Consider the following 27,842-nt stretch of genomic DNA (forward strand, 5'->3'; position numbering starts at 1 on the left):
AACTAAATGAGAGCGAAGGCATGGAATCACCTTAATGCGGGAAAAGCAGTTCATAAAGCACCACTCTTACTTTTTTTTTTTTTTTTTTTTTTTTTTTTTTGTGGTACGCGGGCCTCTCACTGTCGTGGCCTCTCCCGTTGCGGAGCACAGGCTCCGGACGCGCAGGCTCAGCAGCCATGGCTCACGGGCCCAGCCGCTCCGCGGCATATGGGATCCTCCCAGACCAGGGCACGAACCCGTATCCCCTGCATCGGCAGGCGGACTCTCAACCACTGCGCCACCAGGGAGGCCCCACCACTCTTACTTTTGATAAAGAAAAATTCTCAGAGAATTACGAATAGAAACTCTTGATTTGATAAAGACTTTTCACAGCCCGCAGCATCTTTCACAGATAAACTAAGATTACTCCGTGTGAGATCAAGGTCAAGACAAGGATGCCCACTAAATTTGCTGCTATTCAACAGATACCAGAGACCCAATCACTGCAATACGACAAGAAAAAAAAAATGAGAGAAGTAAGGACATCAAGGAAAAAGATAAACTGACATTATTTGCAGACTCCAATTGAAAATGAGAAACTGTTGGAACCAGTAAAGCAAGTGAGCAAGGCTGCTGGGTATAAAAACCAGCAGCATCCACTGCCCGGGTGGAGCCTCACCATCCTCACTCCACAAGCTCCTGCTCCAGGCAGGTAATCCTGCAATGGCTCTCCATCGTCTGGAAAGGTGATTTGTAAAAAGGAATTCGTTTCAGCGGTGGCATCCTTCTCGTCACATAAAACCTCAAGTGGACCCTGAGTGCTGGCACGTGGAGCCGCTCTGGCTGGAAGGGTAGAAGAGAGCGGAGAACCTGGAGCCTCACTCAGGAGGCGCAGCTGCGTCTCGAGTAACGCCCACATGCACCTGCACAGCCTCAAGGGCTCCACAGGTGACAACATGCAGCCCAGGCTGGAAACCCAGGCTGGCCCCACCGTAAGGTCTCTGTATTTGGAAAGACCCTCTCCGGCCACAAGCCAGAGACCTAAGCTGGACTCTGGATGAATGCCTGAGCCTCCCCAGGGGCCAACCCCAAGAGGCAGGGGGCCCAGCACAGCCCAGGAACCCAAGATGTTGGGAAATCTACAACACGCCTTTCCTGAAAACAGTCTGTGAGTGCTGCTGAGGGAGCAGTCACACAGAGGGACACAAAGAAGCCTATGGGGGCTTCCCTGGTGGTGCAGTGGTTGAGAGTCCGCCTGCCGATGCAGGGGACACGGGTTCGTGCCCCGGTCCGGGAAGATCCCACATGCTGCGGAGAGGCTGGGCCCGTGAGCCATGGCCGCTGAGCCTGCACATCCGGAGCCTGTGCTCTGCAATGGGAGAGGCCACAACAGTGAGAGGCCCACGTACAGTAAAAAAAAAAAAAAAGCCTAACATTGCCCTGATGGTAGGTGTCTATATAGTAAGTCGTACCTCGATAGAGCTGATCAGACTAGAAGACAGAGTCACAGAGGCAACCCAGGGCCTGGGCCGTTTCATCACAGCTCCGTGAAGGCTGCACGCCCTCCTCCCAGCCGTGGCTCAGACAGCTGCCAGGAACTTCCAAGAAGTCCCCACCAGAGACGCCCAAGGCCCCACCCACAAGCTTGTGAAGAGTGAGCAAACTCACCCTCTTCTGCGTGTTTGGCGCGTGCCCCACATGCCTACTGGCCAGCGGTGGGACGTAGCACGTGAGCTGCGGCACGCCTGGCTCAGGAGTCAATGTGGCATGGGACAGTCAAGGCCAAACCATCTTCATGTCAAATGCCAGTCAAACCCACCAGCCCAGGAGAAGGTGGAGGCGCCGGGTCCAAGGCCCTGGGAAGGATGGCTCTCTTGGCTGTGACATGGCCAGCCAAGACACACAGGTTTGTCAAAACCCATCACTGTACATCTAAAATGGTGCCTCAAGAAAGCTGATTTTAGGCAAAGCAAAACCAAAAAATCGCTTCCCTGGGAAGATGAACCGCACCCAGCGACCCTGCTGTACCCTGCACTGACCAGCACGAGGTCAGGTGCAGTAAAGAGAAAGGACCCCAGCGCCCAGCTCGCCCCTTACCAGCTCCGGCTCCGGCTGGGGCTTCTGGCCAGGCCTCGATTTCTTTGGCTGGGAGGGGCCTGCAGGGCTGGAGGACTTTGGCAGTTTGGCTGAAGATGACATCAGAGGCCTCACGGATCCGGAGAGGCCCCCCAGTCGCTGTCCCCCACCCGAGAAAGGAACAAAGGGGGCTGGTGTGGGCTCCTTCGAGATCTGCTTCGCCTGAGCATCCACCGGCTTCGGGCCCAGGCCATCCACGCGGCCGGCCCCGGGGCTCGCTGCCTCATCCTGATGGCTCACATTGCCCTGGCTGAGCTCCGCTGAATTCAGTGGAAACAGAGGGCTGCTGGCTGCCTGGTCGGCTGACAAGGAAGGGGTTGGGCTTCCTGGGCTTTTGCTCCAGGAGACCCCAGGCTCCTGCTTGCCAGTGGAATCATGTCTCTTCATGGAAAACCTGAGTGGGTAGGCCCAGAAAGCAAATGAAACTCCATACACAGAACCCCGGGTCTCACAGTGCCAGCATCGTATCTTCTGGTGACTACCAAACCAAATCCAATCCCCTGAAAGCACCCCACAGCCCTTCCCGACCCGCCTCAGCTCACGGGGGAAGGAGCGTGCATGGGGCCGCCACGCCAGCCCGGCTGAGGGCAGATCCCCCACCTGACGCTGCGCCCCACGGTGCCCAGCCCCCACAGACTGCAGGTGGGAGAAGCGACCGGCAAGGATCTGGGCTTCCCCACGTTTCCTGTTTCCTTTCCCTTGAGACCGCAGTTTTCTTCACTAAACCAGATTCAGAGACCCCCCACCTGATGATGGCACTGCCCCCAGTGAGGCCCAGTGACTGCAGCGTCGTGCTCTGCAAGGCGGCTCTGCCGGTCACCTGTGAGGAGGGAACAGGACATCCTGCTGACCCCTCGCTGCCTCCCCCAGCCTGGGCACTGTGTCACCAGCACCGTGGGGTCCCCCAGCCAGCCACAGCTCCCAAAAGGCCTAGGTCCAGCCCCCTGCACCCCAATCTACACCCGAGCATTTGTTCGCTGGTCCATGTCTGTCTCCCCAACCCCACCCCATCCGAGGTCTGGGTGGGCAGGGCTCAGGCCTGGGTTAGGCACATCTGGCCAGCTGACCAGCCCTCTGAGGGCTAGAGCTGATCCAGGCCCAAGTGCCTGAGGCCCAGTGGTCTGTCTCCTCCAGGGGAGGACCCATCCCCCCAGGTCCCTCCCACTCACAGCCCTGGAACCTCTGCCCCGCTGAGCCCTGGGTCAGGAACCTCAAACTGGGATAAATAGGTGGGTGTGTCCTGTCTACACCAGGGGCCCCTCGGGGACAGTGGCCACCCCAGGCCAGGAAAGGGCGCTTGGCCAGGGTTGAAACAAAAAGCCCCTGTGAGCCAGGGGACAAGCGCCAAGAGGGTCCCCCGTCACGGGCGGGCGGGCGGGCGGGGACAGGCAGGGCCTCAGTGCCAGGCCAAGCCTGCACCACGCCACACTCGGTTTTGAAAAAGATCAAAACTTTGAGCAAAGCAAATATTTATTAAAATGAAACCACTTTTGTGACTCTTGGGCTTTGAGAGAAGCTGAGAAAACAAACAGGGCTCTGAGGGAGGTTTGGGAGCAGCCCGGACGGCCCGCAGTTGGTTCCAGCGGAGCCGGCGTCCTGTCTTTTTTCCATGAAACACATCATGCTTTCAGGGCCCAAGTCTGCCCATCGCTGCTTTGAAAGGTCTAAATGAGTGAATTTTCCAGATTGGAAAGTGGGGCTGGGCCCGTGTGGCGGCTGGGAGTGGGCGGCAGGGCGCGGGCCAGGCGGGTGGGCCCACAGCTCACCTACCTCATCTCTCATGTACACGCAGACGGGGCTGGCCTCACACGGCCGGTCCAGACACTCCCTGAGAGGGGAGGGAAAAAGCATCAAAGGTAGCCACTGCCTGGGGACACTGCTGCCCTGGGGACAGCAACCTGGCCAGCCACTGTGGGGGACCCGCCCACCCTGGCCACCCCACGGCTGGCCATCAGCCCATGGCCTGGGGGTGTCTCCCACCTGCCCACGGCCTCCCGGCTCAGAGCAAAGGGAGGACACAGAACACGGGGCCGGGCAGCACCAGCCACCTCCTGGACGTGCCTTGGGTTGCTGTCAACTGTGCCCAGGGTCAGCGATGAGAAAGACCTGGGAGGGCATGATCTGGGCTTTTAGCTGAAGCTGTCCCCTGAGAAGGCTGCTGCCCCCAGAAGCACCAGGAGCACTTGGCACGGATCTATCACACTGACTCCGAGGAGAGAGTGGGGCAATACCAGGACAAACAGGGAGGTGGGCAGCGGGCCCAGCCACCAACGCCCCTCCCCTATAAACCAGACCCTGAGATGGGAGGGAAGGGCCCCCAGGAAGCACAGCTGGGCAGGCTGGAGGATGGCAGGCATGCGGGCGCACAATCGCGCACACACCCTCAGGATGGCCGACACCACTCACACAGGCCTGTACCTCGACAGCTGTACCACACAGGCCTGTGACAACCAAGGGAAGTTCATTTCTGCATTTCCTGACACATACCCGTAGAACTAGCCCCCAAATAAACACGTGTCCCAGACCTATCAGCAGTGCCCCAGGCCTGACCCTCTCCTCCGGGAAGGGTGACACAAGGCGTTGTGCCTGCCAGAGTAGGAGACCTGGAGCGCCCTCAGGCCGTGCAGTGCTGCCCTGCAGAGCCCAGGGCTCAGACAAGGAGGTGGCTGGGATGGGAGACACAGAGGCTGAGCTGGTGACTGTACACAGACACTCGGGCACTCGGGCACTCGGCTGCCTGGGCCCATCCCCGAGACCCGTGACACTGTCCTCTGCTCAGGTTCAGCATGTTTTCTCCCATCTCTCTTGTTTGCTTTCAGTTTATGCTTTTGCATATTCCTCAGGGCTGAGACACTCAAGCTAATCCAGAGCTTGCCGTGGGGGTCCCTGGAAGAGATCCCTGACCACCTCCCACAGGCTGCCAGTCCCCATGGAGCTCACCCCAGGCTCTCCCCAAGGCTGTGCTCACAAAGAAGCTGCTCCCCAGGGAAGGCTTCCAGCCCTCGACCAGAGCCACATGGGGACCGGCCATGGCGGGTGTGACCCCGCACACAGCGTGGCCAGGCCTCAGGAAAACACAAGACCCCAAAGTGCCAGAGAGACAACCCTGACCAGGCCTACACGCTCTTCATCCTGAAGCCAAAACAGAGAAAGAGTGAGGGAAGATACTCCAGCAAACAAGATCCCAGGGCAAGAGAGGAGGAAGGCGGTGCGGAGACACAGGGGTCCTGCTCCTTTCAACGGCAACAGAGACAGCAGCTGCCTGGGCTCAGAAAGCAAGCTGACTGCCCACCACGAGACAGGCAGAGTCCCCTCTGCTCTCAGGGGCTCTGGCCAGGCGTCCTCCCTCGAAATCCTTGTCCAGGGCACCTGATGCCAGCGTGGGGACCACAAATCACAAACAGGGACGAAAGCACAGCAGCACCCGGGAAGGCCTGCCTGGCTGCTGCCCTCGGAGGCCCCTGGACATCAAACAGCAGCTCAGCTTTGATGTCGGCTCCTCCAGAGGGATCGGATTCCCGCGTGTGGGATCTGAGGAGAGGCCTGTAAACACGCCGAGGGGAGGGGCAGCCGAGATCACTTCCAGACCTTCCTGGCCAATTAACAGCGCTCTCCCATCCGGCTGAGGACAGTGGACCAGGAGGTTCCAGCTCAACGCAGAGCCAAAGCCACCACTCCCTGCAACAGACATTGCTAAAGCTCCACGTGTCTCAGAGGGAGCCTAGAGGGGACCTCCTGGGGACCCTTGGGCCCCTGGACCTGCTCCCACCCCCCAGCCCAGGCAGAGCCACTGGACGCCACTTGGCCCAAAGGGATGATGCTGGGGAGGAGTGGCAGGATCCCACTCTATCTAAGGCCGGCACACCTGCTCTCGGGGCCAGGCCTGGGGCCAGCAGGGTCAGCCAGGCAGGGCAAAGGCGCTGCTGCTGCTGTGTTCTTCAACCACCATGGAGAGTGTCACCCCATAGACATGGGCCATCCGCCCACCCAGATGGCTCCTGGCAGGGCTCGCGGGGAGGTGATGCTGTGAACTGGGGGCAAGGCAGGCATCTGGAGCCCCTCCTGTTTTTGTCACCTGTTTGGGCCTGACCAAGTTGCGCTGGTACAAACTCAGGTGCCACTGACACAAGCCTGACACCACAGTGCTCCCACACAAGAACAACCAAGGGCTTCCCTGGTGGCACAGTGGTTGAGAGTCCGCCTGCCGATGCAGGGGACGTGGGTTCGTGCCCCGGTCCGGGAGGATCCCACGGCTGGGCCCGTGAGCCATGGCCACTGAGCCTGCGTGTCCAGAGCCTGTGCTCCGCAACAGGAGAGGCCACAACAGTGAGAGGCCCATGTACCGCAAAAAAAAAAAGAACAACCAAAACTGACAAAAACCAACTGAAACTAACAGAGCTGTGACTTCAGGCTCAGAGGGGTCCCTGCTGCCACAAGGAAGCCCAGAGTGGGTGAGGCCACCTCCCAAGGGGCCAGGTGACTCACATCCACCACCACCCAGCAGCCCAGCCCACAAAGAGATGAGGCTGTGGCCAGAGGGAGCAAGGAGGCCGAGGCTCGGGCCGAATCACAGAGACTCCTCCTCCAGAGCAGACAGAGTGGGGAGTTGCAGGGGGAAGACAGTCTCTGGCCTTCCCAAACAAGACGGGGGGTGGGAAGGTGCTGCCCGAGAGCCCTGAATCTAGGCCTCTGGCTGCCCGCCCACAAGGCTCTGGGTCTGGGCACAGCGTAACCACAGGCCGGCCCCCAACCTCAGGGGCAGCCCCTCCCTGCAGCCCGCTGTGCCCCGGGGGCCCTACAACCCTGAGAGAACAGGCAGACACCTGCCTTTCCCAGGGATGCTCGACTCCCTGCTTTTACTATCCATGGGATGAACACCAGTGGGCTTGGCTGTGAAATCAGGCCAGGTGTAGAGGGGCATCGGGCTTCAGGGAAGAATCCAGCCTGGCATGGCATGCCTGGAGCCCTCCCTGCAGCAGATGCCCAAGAAGCAGAGAGGAGAACGGGCCAGCCCACATGGAGCCAGTGCCATCCGTGGCAGCTACCCGTCCACATGGGTGCTGAGCACGCGCATGGCAGCTGGCCCAGAAGGAGGCCAGCTCCAAGTGTGAGACACACCGGATTTCAAAGATCTCCTACCAACAAACAATGTAAAATATCTCCTTTTTCCTGTTGATTACATGTTCAGAGAATATTTTGGATATATTGAGTCAAGTTAATTATATTCCTAAAATTAATTACACCTGTTTTTACTTTCCTTTGATGTGGCTACCAGAAAATTCTGAATTACCTCCATGTCCCGCACATGTGGCCCACATGGCATGTCCAGTGGACAGTTCATTGCTCCAGATGCTAGGGTCAGGGCCGGGCCACCATCCACCCTGATCCCCATGCAAAGGACCTGCCACCTGACCAACAGTGGACCCAGGGTGCTGTGCTCATCTCCCACAGCTCCTGGCCATGCACGGCACCAGTTGCTCTGGGACGCTTACCACTCCCAAAAGCATCAAGTGAGAAAAAACAGCTTCCTACTTGTCCCACTCTGTGGGGACTTTGACACTTGGAATTCCCAGAGCTTCCCGCCCCCAGCCAGCAAGGGAGCTGCTGTGAGCCAGCCGGGGCTCCCTTGCCTCATCGGACCTGTCAGGCGGCTGCCCCCCATGTTGGCAGGCCCTTGCAGTGGTGGGCAGCTGACTGCAGCCCCTGCACAGACCCAGCATGGTTTCACCAGCTCACTGGGCATCTGGTCACGACTTTGGGGCTGAAGACGCTGCCCTCCCTCCCTCATCTGACCCTTGCTTCACGGTTAGGGAGTGCCAGCTTCCAAGGAAAGGCCCGGACCTGCACTTCTGGAAATGAAGCCTAGACAAGTCCCCATTTGCTGGGCCAGCAATTCTGCCTCCAGAGTAAATTCTCAGGGCGGAGTGGGGCACAGACCTCCAGCTGTCCACAGGATGTGCTGGGCACGCATGCGGGCGCACGTGCGCACACACACACAGGACAGGACTGCACAGCCATGGAAACGATGCTGAGGGCGTTTCCAAGAAAACACGAAACAGTCACAGCAAGAAAGAGAGGGTGCGTGCCACGCCGTGCTCAACGCTGCATGAGAGTCAAGAACTCGTCCCTGCGTGATGACCCCTCCCAGGGCCCACCTCCTCCTGATGTCACCTCGTTTCTTATGCCGCTGTCCCCACGTTCTGTTTCTTGTATTTTAAACCCAGGTTACCGATTCAGTCAGTCCTGAGAGGCTCGTGTGAACCAGTGATCCCAGCACCTCGGTCCCTCCACAGAGGCAGCCCCCAGACCGCCCAGCCAACAACTCGAGGGCCAGAAGGGAGCATCAGGCTTCATCATGACAGGGCGACCCTGGCTCCCCAGGCCAACAGCTGAGGAACCACCCAGTCTTCCCGGGGGATGGACCCCGTACCACGGAGCCCCATCTCCTCCCTCTGGGTTACTCCTCCTTTTGGTGGTCACAGCCTAAGCGGGGGGCCTGGCAACATGGGCTCCCACCGCGCCTGTGTCTGGGGCCCACTGACACTCAGGAGGCCCTCGTCAGCCCCCCACGCCCCTCGTCTGCCTGCTCCTGGGTGGACCTGCCTGCCTGCCCTTTGGTGGAGCAGTTAGCAGCTTGCTCAGAGGGTGTGTGCGGTAAATGGGTGACCTTTGTGTCTAAAAATGGCTTTGTTTCATCCTCACCCCTCAACAAGCTAGCAAAATACAGAATTCTAGAACAAATGAATTTCCTACAGTATTCTGAAGGCACTGCTTGGCCACCTTCCTGGTGGTGCCACGGGGAGCCTGAGGCCTTCGTGCAGGCCTGCTGTCCCTCTCTGAGCATGGGGAGCCACCCCATCATCTCCAGCTCCTGAGGAGTTACAGTGATGCCACCAGATGAGGCCCCACTGGTACAGGCATAGCCAGCCTGTCGCTCTGGAAACGCATGCCCTTCGGTTCCAGGACAGTTTCCCACCATCTTCACCAGCTTCCTCCTGTGCTTCTGTTTTCCTTCTAGAGATGCAGTATCAGGAACCAGCGGCCTGGCCTGTCCCAAGTCCCCTTCCTCTGGCCTCCGTCCTTGTGCTTGGCTGCCTGGCTCTGTGGCTCCTCCCAGGAAGAGGGATGGCAGGGACCCTGCACCCCAGGTCCAAGCATCGGCTCCCAAGCCTCGAGTGGCCGATCCCACGTGCCCTCAGGCATTTGCCACCTCGGAAAGGCCGCAGACCAGCTAGTCACACCGGCTAACCCTCAGGCGCGTGAGTAGAACGGCATATCCTCAGGCCACCGGCCACTCCCAGACACGCGGCACCTTGTCATGTGTGACAGGGATTGTGCTGTTTGATCCACAGCTGTGGCTGACTCCTGCACCTTCTACTGCAGCTTTCTGATCCGCTTCCAAGGGCTCTTCCTTATCTTTGAATGTTCCTTTTTTTTTTTTTTTTTTTTTTTTTGTGGTACGCGGGCCTCTCACTGTTGTGGCCTCTCCCATTGCGGAGCACAGGCTCAGGACGCGCAGGCTCGGCGGCCATGGCTCGTGGGCCCAGCCGCTCGGCGGCATGTGGGATCCTCCCGGACCGGGGCACAAACCCGCGTCCCCTGCATCGGCAGGCGTACTCTCAACCACTGCGCCACCAGGGAAGCCCTGAATGTTCCTTTTTAATAGCATCCAGCTCCAGTTCCAACAGCCTCTCCATCCTCGGAGAACAAGAACAAATGCTGTCACCCGTCCTGACAGCTGCCATCTCTTCCTGTCTGTCTGCATTGGTCTCTCACGTCAGCGTTGCTCAAATGTCTGGGCACCCTTGGCTGTGAGCTCCTGTTTATGCCCAGGGCTCTGGCCGCAGTGCAGCTGGCTATCAGTATCCAGGTGGTGATCTGGGGAGCCACCCATGCCCCCAACATTGGGAGCTTCCACCATTTTGGGAGCCACATGGGGGGCTCACGCTCACCTACCCCGGTTCTCAGGACAGCAAGGGCATCCCAGTCCAGAGAGCCCCACCCTATCCAGGGAACCACCTCCAGCACCAGCAGCATGGAGTGCGAGGGGATCTAGGACCCCACATCATCCAGCACCTGCCCTGGCCACCCCCCCTGCCACCCCCGGCCCCTTGTCACCCTCCCCACCCACATCCAGGTGCTGTCACTGCCTCAGCTCCTGCTCTCTCCATCCTCCAGGCTGTATCTCTATAAAGTCCTTTAATGGCGTTTTAGTTGCCTTTTGGGAGGGAGAAGAATCACACGCTGTGTTCCATGTGTTTCTCCTCTCCTTATTTCTGCCCCAGGGCCTTTGCACTTGCTGCCCCTTTGGCCCAGATGGCTCCTTCTCAGATTCTAGTGCAGCTGGCTCCTCCACGACCTTCCCCACCACCTCCCAAGGCACCTTCCCTTCTTCTTTGTGATAGCTTCTGATAGTTTCTTCTGGTACCTCTGTATACCTGCCTATTAGCTATGGGAGACCAGGACCAACTTCCTACTAGAGCCCCAGCCCAGCCTGTGCTGAATAAATGAAAGAACGAAGTAGAAACAGAGGCAGAGGCCCCATCTTTTCAGCAGCTGAGAAGGTAGGTGCTGGCATCGCAGGCCCTGGGCTTTGAGGAGCCCCCTCCTCCCCTGGGTCTCTGTTTCTTCTTCTGAAAACAAGGGTAACAGCAGCCTGATCCCCCCAGCTGACAGAGGAACCAGTCAGACAACAGGTGTCAAGAGCAGTAGAGTGAGGTGGCAGCCTGTGTACTCATCTTAGAAGCACTAATACTGTCAGAGGTCACCTGAGTGGGGACACACAGAGTTCTCTCAGGAGAGCATCTGGGCAGGAAGCAGAAGCTGGCTGCAGGGGCAGCATCCCCGGCTACCCAGGACCAGGCTCGTAGGAGGGGAAGGGGCCAGCCGGTCTCGGCTCAGCAGCCCACCGTGGCCTCGTCGTAGAAAGAACTGGCAACAGCGGGACACCAGCACATCAGATACGGGGAGAGGAGTTCCATGGGAGCGGCTGAGGTGGGAGAGCAGGAATCTGGATGCTGGGACAGCAGGGGCACTGGGTGCCACATCAGATCAGAGCAGGCTTTCCTAGAGGCCCTGTCACCGTTGTGGCCCTACCCAGAGTCCCCTCTTCTGCACAGACAAACAGTGGGCCAGGTCCTGTTCTCGGCACTTGAGACACATTAACTCATCTCATCCTCACATCATCACCCCTGGGAGGCCCAGAGAGGGCAAGCAACTTTCCCACGGCCACACAGCAACCACTACACCCTCCCACGGTCCCTTCCATTCTGTTGGTTGAGACCTTTAAAAGTGGACAAAGTCTTCCATCCCACAATGAAAAACCAAAACTTAGATGACTACCATTTTGACACACTCAGAAATAAAAGTTTAAACAATTAATCACCAGATAGAAACTGACACATGTCAACTGTCATCAAGATGTTTTCTTTAAATACAGCCCATTCTCATGACAAGGAAGTTTTACAACTGCAGCATTTGTCAGCTGAGAAGCCCAGCACCCCACTTCTCCCCTGACTGCTCACCACACAGGTGGGGACCTCTTGGGTTCCCCACAAGCTCTTCCAGAAGGGCACGGCCTGGCTGTCATACCAGGACACTGAGTAAAAAAGATGAGCTACTGGTGACCAGCACCTGCTGGTATGAGGCCAAAGCAAAGCTCAGGCTTGTGGCTCTGGACTAGCCCCAGTGACCGTGGCAGCATCGCCAGGGCAGAGGAAGGCAGAGCCCCAAACCTGCTCACTGACACTTACCTGATCTGGGCAAAATGGCACAGAAGCTCCCAGAGTGTCTGGCCTGAGCAGAAAGTGTCTTGCAACCTGGAGCCATCATCCAACTGCAGAGCAATGCGCACCTGAGGGGCGAGATACAGGAACCAAGTCAGGAAGAGGAGCAGCTATCCCAGCTGGACCCCAGACCAGGTCTGATCCTTAGGGCACAGGCGGAGGGCATTGTGTTTGCTGAATTTTAGTAAGTGAGCACACTGCCTTACAGGATAATTTTAACAATTATCTCCCTAAATAGTGACACAAATCTATAACCCACAAGGGGGGAAATTCTCCTCTGGTCCCTCTGTTGAACAACAGACACACTAAAGCACGAGTGCAGAGACCCTAGGTAAGGACCTTGCACAGCCCCACCTGTCCCAGCCCAGTGCGTGACTCTCTAGGTCATTGCTACTCCTGCCCTTCTGGCCAAGGGACTCCTCAAGGGCACGTTTATTTACATTAAATCCCAATAACAAACAAAGGAGGAACTGTTCTGTAGGAAACTGCGCGGGGGTCTCCCGCACACCCAAGGAACCCACAAGGGAAGTCAGGGTGCTTCCATGTGAAAGGCTGAGAACCACAACTGTAATGGAAAAAGAGCTGTATTAATAAGCTCAGTCCCAGGCGCCTGACTCCTGCTGGGCTCTCGACAGAGAACTAACACCTCAGGGCCTGAGCCTCCTTGCCTCTCGACGTGGATGAAAACCACTTCCCTGCAGTGTTGCGAGAATTTGCAGTTTCGTATGGAAAGGAGCCGCCTGTGCACAAGAGAGCAGCTATCACCATGATTCTTGTCTCTATCCACAGTAACCCTGGTGTCATTCGCTAAATCCCTAGGACATAAAAGTTACTGATTTGGTAGAAAGCAGTGGGCTGCAGTCAGAAGACTCAGGCTGTGGTCTAGCCGAGACTGGTCAGAGGAAGCCTGCGCCCCTGAGCTGGGTGTCCTCGTCCCAGAAGTGAGGCTGCACTGGACACCGCACAGAGTCCTGTGGGCTCTAAGACACTTGGTGATTTTCTGACCAGAAACATCAGGTCGTATGGCGGATGCTGCCAGCACGCTGATACGGACACAGCACAGTTAACCGCTTCTCCACCCACCACCCCCAAAAAACATTCAGCACAAAGAATGAGAAGTCTCATTTCCAATCATCAGCTTTTGGAGTAGAAAAGTGGCTCTGGCCTAACCTAGAGAAGGCAATCTCACCCAAGGACGAGGACAAGTGCCTCGCCTGCACAGCCCTCTGAAACAGCCCACGCTCCCCACCCCATCTGCTTGGCCTGCTGATACATCCTGTGGCCCAAATGGTCTGAATGGAAGAGCCGGGAGGAACAGTGCCACCAGTGCCTCCTTGAGAGCCACCTACCATGTTCTCGGGCCCCTCGCGGCTCCGGGAGATGGGCACCATCTCCAGCTTGGCGTTATTGGGCAGATTGGCGAATCTCCACTGGAGAGAGAGGTCAAGCACATTCCTCTGAAACCTGCAAAACAGACCAAAGCCACAGGCTGCCCGCCGACCCGAACACAGCCCAGCCCTGCCGGGAGCACCGTACAAGCAGAGTGACGCCCACGTCTGGCTAGCAATTCCACAGCCCATGGCGCCAAGGCTGCAAGAACAGAGTGACGGCCGGCAAGCCTGCGGAGACAGGGTGGGTCCCTGACTCCAGCAGTGGGTCTTCCAAAGGAAAGAGAGAGCGAGCATTGATCCAGTTCGGGCAAGAACAGACAGAACACAGACAGGTCACCCCTGGGGCAAACCGAGGGCCTGCTCTTTCAGACTGTGAAGCAGCAACCAGCCCAAGTACAAACTCAGAAGATAAAAGCGCACGTGGGCATGACTAAGGGGTGTGCACCATGCTCTGCGCAGAAAAGTTCTAACAGAACGATGCCCTGTCGCCACTGCTCGGAGCTGCAGCAGTCTGGCCACTGCGGCCACTCTCCCTGTGCTGCTGGCTATCAGCCAAAATGACCCGCTCCTGTCACCCCTGCTTCCTGCTACCCTTGGAAGCAGGGCCACAACCCCAGAGACCAGTGAGAGAGGCAAAAGTTCTAGAGAACCACAAATGGAATGACCGGGCCTGAAGTCTCCATGGAGAGCCAGGCCCTCACGGTGGCTGAGATTCACAGACGAAGGGCTGAGACCGCCATTCCTAGCTCACAAAGCCAGGTCCTCCAACCCTGGAGCAGCCCTTCAGTCTCTCTGCCTGCGTCTTGCATGTTTTAGCCACTGCACAGGGACCTGGCAGCTTAGAGCTTCCAACAGATGAGGAAGAGGCCCACATGGGCCTGCAGCCTCCTCTGACCCTCATGCATAGAGCTCCTGGATCCAAGGAGGGATGGTTCTTGGAAGGAACTCAGGGGAGCAAAGTGAACTGGTGAGTCAGGGCGGAAATATCCACAGCCAGGAGAGGAGGGCAGGTGGAGAATCCAGGGACCTCTGAGACGCCTGATGCTCTCTACTGACAGCCTGCCCTCCCGAGAAGCACAGTCAGGGTCGTGGTCACCCTACTTCACAAACAGGAAACTCAGATGAGAACTGCCAGTAGGTAACCCAGGCCACCCAAAGGCAGTGCTGGGACCACAGTCTGCAGCTCCTGATATCCAGCTCAGATCATACCTCTTTGGTGGACTGACAGGGAGTCAGATACCCACTCCTGAGAAGAGGAGAGAGAGGAAGGGGCGTGGGCCTTGGAGGCCTGGACACTGCCTCACCCGTGGGCAGGGAGGGTGGCGGGCAGGTGGCCCTGGAGCCTGAGTGACCCTGGGCCCTCTCCTCCTGACCCCCTTAGCTCCCAGGAACCCTACAGGAAGGAGAACCACCACTGTTAACCCTATAGATCACTTGGGTCTCAGAAAAGCTCCTGCCCACAGCAGAAAATAGTTCTGCCGCGTAGCCTTGATTTTACAAGAGACAGACAGCAGCCAGAATAAATCAGCAGGAGAGTGAAAAAGAGAACTTATTTATGCCTCTCAGAAATCAGACTGTGAGCTCTATTTTCAATGAAAGTTTAGGGGGAAAACTACAGCACTAGTGAGAGAATGTGAGCTTTGAATACACATAAAGTGGTCACCCGATGGCATGAATGCCAAGATGCCTTTGGAAACAATGGCTTTCTGAACATGAATAGGGCGTTTAGAAGACTTGGGAAAGAAACAACTTTGATACCCATCTTCAACACTGACTGGAAACTGCCTTATAACAACCTCAACGTCAAGTGCAAGACAGGACAGAAGACCTAAGGAAAACCCGAGAAGGGGGGGCTCAGAGCCCTGGAGATGAGAGGAAGGGGTCTCACACACGTGCACACACATGCGTGTGCAAAACGCTGCCTTCCGTGGCAGTGGCAGCAGTTTTTAAACAAATGACACAGTCGGTGGATACAAAGGAGACGAGAAAAATCAATACATGTTGTAACAGTCCAACCAGGCACCACGTGGAGGTCTCAGGCAGGTTCAGGGAGAGCAAAGAAAGGGCACACAGCTCTGTGACAGGATGCCAGGGGACAGCCCAGCACTGGCCCTGGGATTCTCTGGGATGACGTGAGGGCATCTCCACTCACACCTCCTCTGCAGAGCCCTACATGAGAGGCAGCACGGGCCAGGTCTAGCAGAGCAAGCTCCCACCCCTTGGGCTCCTCTCTACCCCTGAACGTGAGGACAGCCCAACAGTGAAGGACACGCTGCTGCTAAGATGGGAAGCTCCCCATATGGGACAGAAATCCATACCCACCGGTGCGGGGTTTTGACCCTTTCATTGTCTTAGACCCCACAAGAATCTGGTAAAAGCCCTCTCTTTGGAAAAATGCCTGCACACAAAGACCCGTGCACACAACTCCAGGGGCTGTGAGCCCACCAGAACCCACCTACAGTTTGTAGGTTTCTTCCCATTTCTCCATGACCACCTCCTCTTGCCCTCAGAGCTCCACCAGGAACTTACACAACCAAATGCACAAAAGCCCTCTGCAGTGGGTAGAATGGTGGCCCCTAAAGAGATATATCCACATCCTAACACCCAGAACTCATGAATGTGCCTTATTTGGAAACAAGGCCTTTGCAGATGTAATTAAGGATCTTGAGATGAGGTCATCCTGGATTACATGGTAGCCCCTAAATTCAAAGACAAGTAGCCTTATAAGAGACAAAAGAGGAGAAACACAAACACACAGGAAGCAGGGAGGCAGAGACTGGAGGGAGGCGGCCACAAGCCCAGGGACGCCTGGAGCCCCCAAAAGCTGGAAGAGGCAAGACAGGTTCCTCCCCTAGACCTCTGGAGGGAGTGCGGCCCCACCAACACCATCATTAGGGGCTTCTAGCCTCCAGAGCGTGAGAGAATAAAAAACCTTGTGGGTTTAAGCCTCAGCAGGGCCCTGCGGGAAGGGTGGATGGATTTGGAGCCCGAGGCCCGGCCAAAGCAAACTCACTTCAGGTCGTACTCGTTGGGGTTGAAGTCCTGCCGATGGCACGTGTCCTCCAGGACCTAGGGGTGAGATGAGGGCATAAGCCACTGTATCTGGCCTGGTGGGCCCCGGCGGGGGTAGGCAAGTGCCACTGAGACAGCCAAGGGCACAGAGTCCACCTCTTGGAGAGCCGGTCGGCTCTGTAGGACTAAGCCTAATACAAGCCAGGTGATGGACCGTCCACTCAACAGCTCCACACGCCTCACCTGCAAATCCTACTCACTCTCCTCCTCCTCACTGGGCCTGCTTTGTCAACCCAGCTCTGTGGGACCCAACAAACCGGGTCCCCAACAAACCTGTCACCACAGACATCTTCCTACACTCGGGAACCCCCCCCCCCACAGAGAATAAAGTTTAAACTCCACAGAGAGTCAGCTCGAGTGGGTCCTAGGTGCCCCCCTGGGCGGGAGCCCCAGTCCCTACCCTACACACACTGAGTTACCATTCATCGTCTCAGCCCCCTGCACCACCGTGTATGTGCACCGTCCCCTACACATCAGGGCCCAACAAGCATTTCCAACGTAATGCAATCGACGTCCGCCAGCTGCCCGGTGAAGTGCTGAGAATGACTCAGCACACCCAGCCACAGCACACCGAGACGAAGGGCGACCCCGGGGTGGGGACAAGGTTCGGGGGCCCTCGGAGGCGGGCTCGGAGCACCGCGAGCTCGGGTGGGGGGTGGCAGAGGCCGCGACCCCCGCCAGCCCCTAAGTGCAGCACCCCCGCCCCATGGACCCGGAGCCCGGCGCAGAAATGGGCGGGCCCGCCGCGCCAGGAAGCCGCTCATTGGCCGTCGCAGACCCCGCCCCGAGGGTCCCGCCCGGCCCCGCCCCCGTGGCCCTCGCAGCAACCGCAGGAGCGGCCGGCGCCGAGTCGCCGTCGCCGCCGCCGCGTCCCCGCTTGCGGTCCGCCGCCCGTCCGCGGCCGCACCTGCAGTAGCACTGTGCTCGGCGTCACCTTCACCGTGTGGCGCCGCCCGTTCGGGGCCAGCACCGACACCGCGGAGCCCCCGCTGCCCGCCGGGGCCGCCATCTTCTGCTCACGTGACCGCCCGCCCAGCGTCAAACTTTATGCTCAACAGCCGGACGCACAGCCTTACGGCCTCGGGGGCGGGCCCTGGGGCGGGGCGGGGCCAGCGCGCCTCCGGGCACGCCCCTGCCTGGCCACGCCCCCGGTGCTTTAGCTGGGCCCGCGAGCGCGCGCCCAACGTTAGATAGGCGCGGTCACTCCAGCGCGGCCACGTGGACCCGTTCTGGGCCGGCAGTGCGGGCAGCGAGTGCGCCTAGGCCTCGGCTCCCTGTCCCCGCCGGCCCGTCCTGGGTCCCACTGACCCCCTTCCTGCCCCCTCTGGTCCCGAGGGGTAGGGTCAGGCCCGGTACCCCTGCGGCGTGAATGCCTGCCGGCCGTGGGGTGGTATCAAGGTCAGGGAGCAGCTGCCAGGAAAGGCCCGCCAGAAACTCCAAACCAGAGAGCAGATTCAATGAAAGTCTGTGACGAGCATTCTGCCTGTCCGTGCTCTCACTCTGCCAGCAGCTAAACTCTGTGACAGAACTTGTCCCCCAATTCCACCCGCCCAAGTCAGTGGAAAGGCCGGGAGGAGGGGCATGTGGGATCCTGCCACCTCTCTGGTGTGGGTGCTGTCACGCCTTGGTGTAGCTGACACATCTGTCTCACAAGCAGCTTCATACTGACAAACAGACGACTGCATGCTTATGCGAGAAAACGGGAAAGCCTCAGGGTAGCCACAGCTCCACGGCCACCCCTCACAGTTTGCGTCACAGTCCAGAGGGCCTGTCTAGCACTCTATGCAACCTCAGTGCCTCACCGAGCCACACACACTTCCTGGTCACCATCGGCCAGTCCCCTCTCCTGAGGCCGGGGAACACCACAGGACACAGGACAGAGAAGTTTTCTGGCTCAGAGACAGCTTCTGCTGACCTGCCCCACCCCCTCCTACCTGCTCACATGGGTCTCATCATCTATGTGTAGCCGAGTAAACGAGGCCTTGGAGCAGACACCTGTGGGGCATTTGTGACCACTGCCTGCAAGCTCTCAAACCCACCCTTGAGCCCAGCAGGGCCCCACATGCAGTTCTGCGGCAGCCAGGCCCCAAGTTGCCCCCAACCTGGCCTCTTCAGCACTGTGGGGTTTCCTCAGAGCCTCATCTGCACTGGGACAGGCCTTTCGTGCCTGCTCACTTGTTTACTGGCTGTCCCAGGGCAGCCCCGTCTGTCTGGCCCTCCGCCAGCAGGCACGCAGAGCAGAGCCTGGCACGGGGCGGGTGCTCTGCAGACATCTGTGAGAGGAATGACTATCGATGGGGGGACAAACGAATGCAGAGTCCCCCCACATGTGCCTTCTCCTTCTGCTGCCACTCACCTGGCAGGGGCAGGGTGTCCCAGGCTCAGTGGGGTCTGTGTCCCGGCACTGGCACTAGGAGGTGGGAGAGGCAGAGCAGTGGCCTGGCTGGGCCAGACCTGGTGAAGACCAAGCAGGACAGACCAGACCCCATGAAGCTCCCAAGAAGCAAGCCCCAGAGCCGACCCCTGGATGCTGGACCTCAGCTTGAGAAGCCTCCAGAGGCTGGAAATGCCCAGCAGAGGCTCCCCTGGTACAGGGGATTATTTCAGGCTGGAGGCAAAAATTCCAGGTGAACACACCAGCTCCACACCACAGCAGGAAGGGCGCTCACCTGCCCCATGGCAAATTTGCCGTAGGTTAGGACCCACACGCCTGGCGCTCCATTTGCTCTGTGGGGAGGCTGAGTCCTTGTGCTCACCTTCCTCAGTTCCTCACTGCAACTTGGCACCTTCCCTCAAGACCCCATCACCTCCTGTGAGTGGTCCAGGCACAGCCTTAAGGGGGTGATCACAGCAGAGGTCACAGAGATGACTGTAGGGCCAAAGATCATCTTTGGGGGACTTCCCTGGTGACCCAGTGGTAAAGAATCCGCCTTACAGTGCAGGGGATGCAGGTTCGATCCCTGGTCAGGGAACTAAGATCCCACATGCTGCGGGGCAACTAAGTCTGCGTGCCACAACGACTGAGCTCACGAGCCTCAACTAGAGCCCACGCACCCTGGAGCCCTCACACCACAACTAGAGAAGAGAAAACCCGGACACCACAACTAGAGAGAAGCTTGCGTGCTGCAGTGAAAGATCCCACGTGCTGCAACTAAGACCCGACGCAGCCAAAAAATAAATAAATAAATAAATAAATAATAAACCTTTAGGAAAAAAAAAATCATCTCTGAGAGGCATTCAAGACCCCAAAGGGGAGCCTCTTCTTCGTGCTCATAGTTCAGCCTCTCTCTGCAGCTCATATTTTTCTTTCCAAATTTGCCGTTTTAAAAAATGACAGATCTGTACATTAACTTTCACAGCAGCTTTATCTAATAGTCAAAAGCTGGAATGAACCTGGATGGTCTTCAGCAGGTTGAGCAGTTAAACAATGTGGCCCATCCACACATGGAACACTGCTCAGCAATCAAGAGAATGAACTACTGACACCGCAGCCTGGGTGAGTCTCCAGGGAAACATGCTGAGTGAAAAGAGCTGGTCCCCAAAGACTGCATACTGTACCATTCCATTTATATAGCATTATGGAAACGACAGCATTTGCCTTTGCTCTCTGCATTAATATATGCATGTGTATTTATATTTGAAAGTAAGTTGATGACATCCAGGCACTTTCCCCCGAAATAATGCGGCAGCTCCTCCTAAGAACAAGGACCTTCTCCTTTTTAATCATAACCCATCACCACACCCAACAACCATGGATATAATGATATTATCTAATACACAGCCCACTTTAGACTTTCCCTTGTTGTCCCCAAATGGTCCTTTATAGCTGGTTGTCGCATTGCATTTTGTTGTTGGGTCTGTTTACACTCCTTTAATCTACCACAGTCCTGGGAATTCCCTGGCGGTCCAGTAGTTAGGACTCTGCACTTCCGCTGCTGAGGGCATGGGTTCGATTCCTGGCTGGGAAACTAAGATCCTGCAAGCTGTGTGGTGAGGCCAGAAAAAAAACAACAACAACACCCTACCACAGTCCCTCTATTTTTTGTTTCGTTTTAATTTTTCGTGACATTTGCATTTTTTAGAGCCCAAGGCTGGATCTGCCTGATCTTTTCCTGGAGTTAAACACTCAGCGCAGTGAGGCAGCATAGATGACAGCCCCCCAGGAGGTCCAGGATATCAGTTTGTCCCATTAGTGGGGACATGCAGGCTGAACCTCCATGTTCCAGGTCCTGTGTAGACTGAATAAGCTATGCGTGGGGTAATTCTTTGAGAGCACAAATATGATGTTTTTCCAAGAACCATTTACCCAGTGGTTTTAGCATCAGTTGATGGTCATTGCCCGAATCCATCATTACATTTATGGTGCAAAATCACAACCTTCCAACTTTATCATTCCTCTACATTTAATAGGCATTTTTTGGTCAAGAATTTTTTTAAATTCCTAAATATTAATATGAACTCATGGATTCTTTTTCTTCATTCAGTTATTCTTTTTGATGCTCAAATTTGATCCAAATTTGGCCAGTGAGACACACACCCCCTTTAAGCTGGCTCCTGTGCTCCCTTGGGTGGGGGTCAGTGACTTTTTATTTTCATATAATTTCAAACGTAAGAGTTGCAAGAACAGTAAAAGGAACTCCTGCATACCTCTTAGACAGACTCTCCAGTTGTTTACATGTCGCCCATTTGCTTCATCATCATTATCTCTCTCTCTCTCTCCATATATATGTATATATGTTCTGAACCACCTGAGAGTAAGTGGAGACTTTGTACACCTCTGCCACTAAATACTTCAGCGTGTATTTCTCAAGAGCAAGGCCACTCTGTTACTTCACCACTGAACTGTGATACAACATTGGGAGATCTGTCATTGATACCACACTCCGAGCTACTCTACAGTCACCTGTAGCACTCACATCTTTCCTGCGTCTTTTCGATGTTTGTGATGTTCTCTGAGCACTTCATCACTTCAGCCACAAGGAAGTATTTTAGGCTCACCCAGGATGTCCCTGCCCCAGCCCTGAATGCCATTTCTCAAGGAAGCCCTAGTCCCTTTTTGAGGGGAATGAGATTTAGAAACCGAAGTCTGGAGCTGAGCATGTTCATTGCTACTGGTGTGCCTCTGCTTTGTAGGCCCTCTCAGGGGACAGAGCTAGTATCCTGAATTCGCCACCCCTCAGTCTTCTTCCCGCCTTCCATATTTATATTTGGTTGAATTGTATGAAATTGCCAATATTCAACCATTTTCAATCTACAAAAAAAGGCACAACCAAATATCCTCTTATCCACAGCAAGAACCCTTGTTTTCAGCAGCATCAATACATTTATTAATTTGCTCTGTTCCAAAATACCCTTCAGGGACTTCCCTGGTGGTCCAGTGGTTAAGACTCCGCACTCCCAATAGAGGGGGCCCGGGTTTGATCCCTGGTCAGGGAACTAGCTCCCGCATGCATGCTGCAACTAAAAGATCCCACATGCCACAACTAAAAGGTCCCACATGCCACAGCGAAGATTCCCGCATGCTGCAACTAAGACCCAGCGCAGCCAAATAAATAAATAAATATTAAAAAAACAACAACCCTCCAAATAGCTTTGGAATTACTACAACAATCCTGCTAGTAACCAGACTTACTAAGGAAATCTCAAGATTTCTTTGTAGTTATTTTTGTCCTCAGAATATATCGCACAAAAGAAATACAGAGTATTGGGTTCAAAATTACTTGAATTAATTCTTTTTTTCTGTGTGGTTATGTTAATTGGATACACATGTTCATTTATTACTGAATTTTAGGGTCTTTTTCACTCTTTTTAGATTCAATGTTATATTTTGATTATGAAAAGTATTTATTTATTATTTGATTCAAAAGTTATAAGTATAAAATGACACAAAGCCAGAAAAGGGTCCTCCTTCTTCATCCACTCCCACTCACCCCCCATAAGAACTAATCTTCTGGTTCTGGGGTAGCTTTCCTGCCTTTTTACAAAGATGAGCACATGCATGTATCAGAGGCTACGTGGACACAGATGCGGATTCTTCCTCTCCTTCCTTCTTACACAGCAGGCGACACAGAACATACCGTCATTTGTTCTTTTCTCTGCAGCCTGCATGACCCACTCTGGGACCACATCTAACTCCGCTCCCCTCCACAGTGCAGTACATCCAGAGTACAAAGTCCTGGACGTCCTATAGGCCGTCACAGCATCCAGGCAGCCTAGGGAGTGGTCAGGGCATGGGGTCCAGGCTCCCCTACCTGCACCAGGCAGAGCTTTGACACCTCCTGGCTGTCTGGGCCTCCATTCTTCATCTGTAAAACTCGACTCAGGGAGGTGGAGGTCAACGCAGGTGAGCCAGACAGAACATCACAGGCAGCAGTTCCCCCCAGTAGCTGTGGGAAGCCCTGAGCCCAGTCAGAAGATGAGGCTGGGGTCCTCACCCCAGGCTGCACAGAATTCTTTCAAGATTGGCCTGGGTCCCACCTGAATGCTGGGGTGGGGTGCCCCTGGTGGGACCAAGGCTGTATTTTCCAAAAAAACAATGTCCCAAACTGTGGTTCTATTAGGACTTCAGGTCATAGGTTAAAGTTAAAAAGCCCATGGCTGGGCTGACCTGGGAACCGAAGCACCTCGCACCTGTCTCTTTGGGAAAGTTGTGGCTCATTCTCAGAGCAAGTGGCTTCTGAGGCTCTTCTGAGCTGGGCCCACGGAGGCACAGCCCTGCCCCACGCTATGCTTACTAAGTCCAGCCTAATGCATTTAAAAATATGTATGTAAAGATATATATAATTGTGGTAAAATTGCAGTTTAAATTTAATCAGCTTAAAATATATTTTTAAAATAAATTTATTTATTTTATTTATTTATTTTTGGCTGTGTTGGGTCTTCGTTGCTGTGTGCGGGCTTCCTCTAGTTGCGGAGAGCGGGGGCTACTCTTTGTTGTGGTGCGCAGGCTTCTCACTGCGGTGGCTTCTCTTGCTGTGGAGCACAGGCTCTAGGCACGCTGGCTGGCACACGGGCTCTAGAGCACAGGCTCAGTAGTTGTGGCGCACGGGCTTAGTTGCTCCGCAGCATGTGGGATCTTCCCGGACCAGGGCTCGAACCTGTGTCCCCTGCATTGGCAGGAGGATTCTTAACCACTGTGCCAGCAGGGAAGTCCCTTAAAAATCTACTTTCCAGCACAGATCCTTTGGGAGTTTATCTGTATTATCAATAAGGCAGTGGCTTTCCACTGCCAAAGAAAAAAATGTAACTTCCCGGTGGCTGCGTGCTGCTCACTCTCACCGCTCTCCACCGCACAGCCTCTCTCAGCCCATTCCCCAAGCCTGTCCTCAGCTCCCTCACGTCATGAGGGCTATGCCCACATGTCACCTGCTGGGGGGCTTCCCTGACCGCATCCCACCTGCCACCCTCTGCCTGGTTTTCTCATTTGGTGGAGCCCCTTGGGCAGCTGTTTTCCATCATCTGCCCCCTCACCCCCAGCAGACAAGCCTGGGCCAGGGCTCCGGTGGGTGAGTGTGAGATCGTCAGGGACCCTTCCCCCGTGCATGGAGCTGCCCTACATCTGGTCTCAGTCGGTGGCCTCCAGGCAGGGCAGACACCTGGACAGGTAAGAAGAGCTCGTTCTCACACATGCAAGAGAGATCACACTATCGATTTCACGAAATGAGCTGCATTTCTACGTTGCCACCCTACCCGCTGGCAGAATAATCAATGCCCTTGACTCAGGAGCTTTCTGGGCCCTCAGCATTCTCCTCTGAGAAATGGATCCTGACTCCTAGGTGGAGGGTGGTGGTGCTTCTGCCATATGGTATAAGGAAAGTGCTCAGCATAGTCCCCACAGCCCTCTAACCAGTTCTGTAAGCAAACACACTGGGGTCTGGAGAGGACAGGGAAGGCCACCTTCCTGCTCCTCCTCACCTTGTCTTCCTCCCTCCCAGGCAGCGGCTTGACAGCTGTTCCCAGGCTCTGCTTTGAATTTAAAAGTGGTGTGGCCCTTTAAGAGAAGCATCCGCCACCCCCGCTGCCCTGCTGCCCCCTTTGAAGTCCCTGGCGCTGAAAGGTTCCCAGTGGCAGATCTGAGGGTTTGTTTCTGCCTCCCCAGAGGCCACGTGCGGATCACAGGGTGGGAGGGAGGGAGGGCCGAAGGTCACAAGGCCGGCCAGGCCTCCCTGGCCTGCAGCCGCTATTGCAGCAGGCACTGAGGACCAGCAGGCTGCATGGATGGGGACCAGGCGGCTGGAGCTCATTAGGGCTCAGCAGAGCCAGCAGCTGGGAGAGCTAAGGAGGAGCTGTCTCCCGCCCTCCCCGCGGGCCTGGGGCAGCCTGACTTCCCCAACGCCCTCTCACCTATACAGTGAGGAGTATGCGCTGGCACTTTGGAGACACTCTGGTGACACCCCAAGAAGCCCCGTCTACACAGATGTGTAGGAAGCCCCTCCCATCCCCATGACCTTCCTCCCCCCAGCTTTGGAATATGGCTGGTTCCAGGTGGACCCAGGTGGACCCTGACACTCCACAGTTAGCTGAGGTCAGCTGTGGGTTGGCATCCAGGAGGGTTCTTCAGCCAGGACTGTCCACAAGCCAGGTGTGGCTGTGTGAGAGGGGTGGGCTGGGGCAGGGGCTCTCAGAAGCTGGCTCCCAGGGGTCGAGCCTGGGGCCAGAAAACGTTACTTGTCCTCTGTTCACCAGGCACCGGAGGGTGGGGTTTGCAGCAGAGTGGCAGGAGCATCTGACACTCAGCTTCCTCCCGCTCTCACCCATAAGTAAAGGGGGCTCTGCTTCCCACAGTCCTAGGGTGAGGTGTGTGGGTCTCTTCTGCAGGTGACCCCAAGGCTGCTCAGGCCAGGCCTGCAAATGGCCACCGAGTCCCAGGAGAGGACTTCTTCTGGCATCATGCCTAGGAGCTGTCTATTAGAGCCTGTAACTGACCAGGTGGTCCCAGCCCCACCTTCCCCTGCCCCTGCACCAGATGGCTCCAATGGACTTTTCTCATCAAGGCCCCAGGATGTGAGGCAAGGGGGGTTCCTGCTGATGGATGGGGGGGGGCTCGGGGAAACCAAAAGGGTTCAAGCTCTGTAATTGCATGGCCTGAGCTTGAGGCCCCTCCCCCAGCTCAGAGCCAGCGGTGGGCTCTTGCCTGGCTATGGAGTGGGGTCTCCATTCAGGGCAAGCCACTGGGGAGAGTGCAGTGGTCTGCCCCACTTCCCTGCCCTCTTGGGCCTCAGAGGCCAGCAGCTGGGATGCAGAGCCGCCCAGGTGGTTGTGTGAGGCGGGGCGGCTGAGGCCCGCAGGCAACAGCTGGGCCCCAGACGGCAGGCAGCAGCTGCAGCACAGAACAGCCTTGTGCTCTTGGAGCCCTGGGCTCAGGGCCCTCGGGGATCCCCAGGAAGGAGCTGGCTGTGTGATATGGGGCCGTCCCAAGTCCAGGCAAGGGCACTGGGTCTGGAGCTCCTGGACATCCTGAGGACCTGAAGGCCCAGTCCCAGGTGGGATCCCCTGCACCACTGACTGTCCCCACCATACCTTCCTCCCCAGGGCCTGCCTGCCAGCCTGGGTCCCAAGCCTGCCTCAACTCAGGCCCTAACTCTTGCTTCCTGAAATGTGCCATCTCTGACGCCGCCTTCCCAGGAATTGGGCACATGTCCATGTATGGACCACAAGTCTCATTGGCCCCCTCTGTGCTCCCTCCCCTATATCTTCCTCCCCAAGGGACCAGCCCCTGAACCCCCATCCTATACCTGGGGATGCCGCTCCAAAATAGGCAGAGGCCCCCCTCTGGGCTCTCATTTTCCCAGGCCTCCTTGCACCTGGTCACGCATGAGATCTAAGCTTGACCAGAAGCACCTGCAGCCCACCTGAATGGGAGCCAGGAAGCCAAGAGGCAGGAATGATACAGAACCCACCCTGGACATGACAATGGGGGGGGGCTGGTAAGCAGAAGGGTGGGTCCCGTGTCCAGCATGTGTGGTGTCCATGGCCCATGGGATCACTGCAACAAGGCAGTTTGGGACATTGTTCCTGCTTCTCCTCCTCAAGCTTGAGTGTTGGCCCTCCAGACATTCCAAGAGCCCCCTGTACCCAGGACCACAGTCTACCTTGGTCCCTGAAGGATGGCCAGCAACCACCAGGGAGCAATAACTATCAAACGAGTCCTGCCTCATTTCATGCTCTCATGACCCTGGAAGGCAGGTACTATTCTCGTCTCCACCTTACACACAACAAGCCTGAGGTTCAGAGAGCCAGCTGCAGGCCCAGCAGCAGCAGAGCCAGGCCCTGAATGCAGAGATAGGCTCTCAGCCCCGCAGCTACATCCCTCAGTGTGTGGGCCCCACAGACATCTGTCTAATGAGTGAATGGGGGCATGCACATCCCATGTCCCAGCAGGATCTCCAGGGTGGGACCAGCCCACCATGTTCATTCACCTGCCCCGCATCCCTGCCAGCCACCTGGTGCCTCAGGCCCAGCCTGCTGACCATCATTGGTTAGACCCATTGGTGTTTGGGTTTTTTTAGGTAAAATTCATAATATAAAACCACTTCAAGGTGTACAATTCCATGGCATTTAGTACATTCACAATGTTATGCAACCATCAACATGGTCAATTTTAGAACATTTTCGTCACCCCAAAAAGAAACCCTGTACCCATTAGCAGTCACTACCTGTTCCTCCCTGTCCCCTGGCAACCAAAAGTCTGCTTTCCTATCTCTGTAGATTTGCCTATTCTGCATATTTCATGTAAATGGAATCATAAGATATGTGGCCTTTTGTTTCTGGCTTATTTCACTTACCTTAATGTTTTTAAGGTTCGTCTGTGTCATAGCATGTGTCAGTACTTTGTTCCTTTTTATGACTGAATAATAGTCCATTGTATGAATGGACCACATCTTATTTATCCATTTTATCCATTATGGACGTTTGGGTTGTTTCCCCCTTTTGGCTATAGTGAGTACTGCTGCTGTGAACATTGATGGTCAAGTTTTTGTTTGAACACCTGCTTCCATCTCTTTTGGGATTATACCTAGGAGTGGAATTGCTGAGTCATGTGATAATTATACATGTAATTTATTGAACAGCCACCAAACTGTTTCCATAGTGGCTGTACCATTTTATGTTCCCGCCAGCAATGCACGGGCTCCAGTTTCTCCACATCCTCACCAATGCTTGCTGTTTTCCATTTGTTTCTGTTTTTGTTTCTGGCCACACCACATGGCTTGCAGGATCTTAGTTCCCTGACCAGGGACTGAACCCGGGCCCTCGGCAGTGAAAGCGCCGAGTCCTAACCACTGGACCACCAGGGAATTCCCTGTTTTCCATGTTTTTGATCACAGCCATCCTAGTGGATGTGCGGTGTTATCTGAACTGCTGCTGTTCAACCAGGTTCCCCTTCCTCCCATGTGTCAAGGCCACAGTGGCCTCTGGGCTGAGTGCAGGCAGCCTGGAAGCAGAGGCCCAGAGCTGAACAGCTGACAGAACCTGCTGTCCT

At 55.9% G+C, this 27,842-nt stretch overlaps 1 protein-coding gene across 3 annotated transcripts in view; it reads right to left on the reverse strand.

The window, feature by feature from the left end:
- The window catches only part of ASPSCR1 (ASPSCR1 tether for SLC2A4, UBX domain containing), a gene marked incomplete at its 5' end in the record, with an annotated part of 30,537 nt that extends 13,165 nt beyond the window's left edge, over positions 1–17,372 (reverse strand). For 2 of the 3 annotated variants that reach the window (XM_079724809.1, XM_079724811.1), the window contains 7 exons: positions 2,077–2,509; positions 2,862–2,935; positions 3,886–3,943; positions 11,868–11,968; positions 13,250–13,364; positions 16,305–16,360; positions 17,271–17,372. In XM_079724809.1, the coding sequence (XP_079580935.1) occupies positions 2,077–2,509; positions 2,862–2,935; positions 3,886–3,943; positions 11,868–11,968; positions 13,250–13,364; positions 16,305–16,360; positions 17,271–17,372 (939 nt within the window). Of the gene's footprint in view, positions 1–2,076; positions 2,510–2,861; positions 2,936–3,885; positions 3,944–11,867; positions 11,969–13,249; positions 13,365–16,304; positions 16,361–16,782; positions 16,870–17,270 lie in introns of those variants that run through there. The other variant, XM_079724810.1, reaches the window with a different exon arrangement.
- Between the last annotated feature and the right edge of the window lie 10,470 nt (positions 17,373–27,842).

Source organism: Hyperoodon ampullatus, assembly GCF_949752795.1.
Source record: "Hyperoodon ampullatus genome assembly, chromosome: 19".
In the NCBI taxonomy this organism is placed as follows: Eukaryota; Metazoa; Chordata; class Mammalia; order Artiodactyla; family Ziphiidae; genus Hyperoodon; species Hyperoodon ampullatus.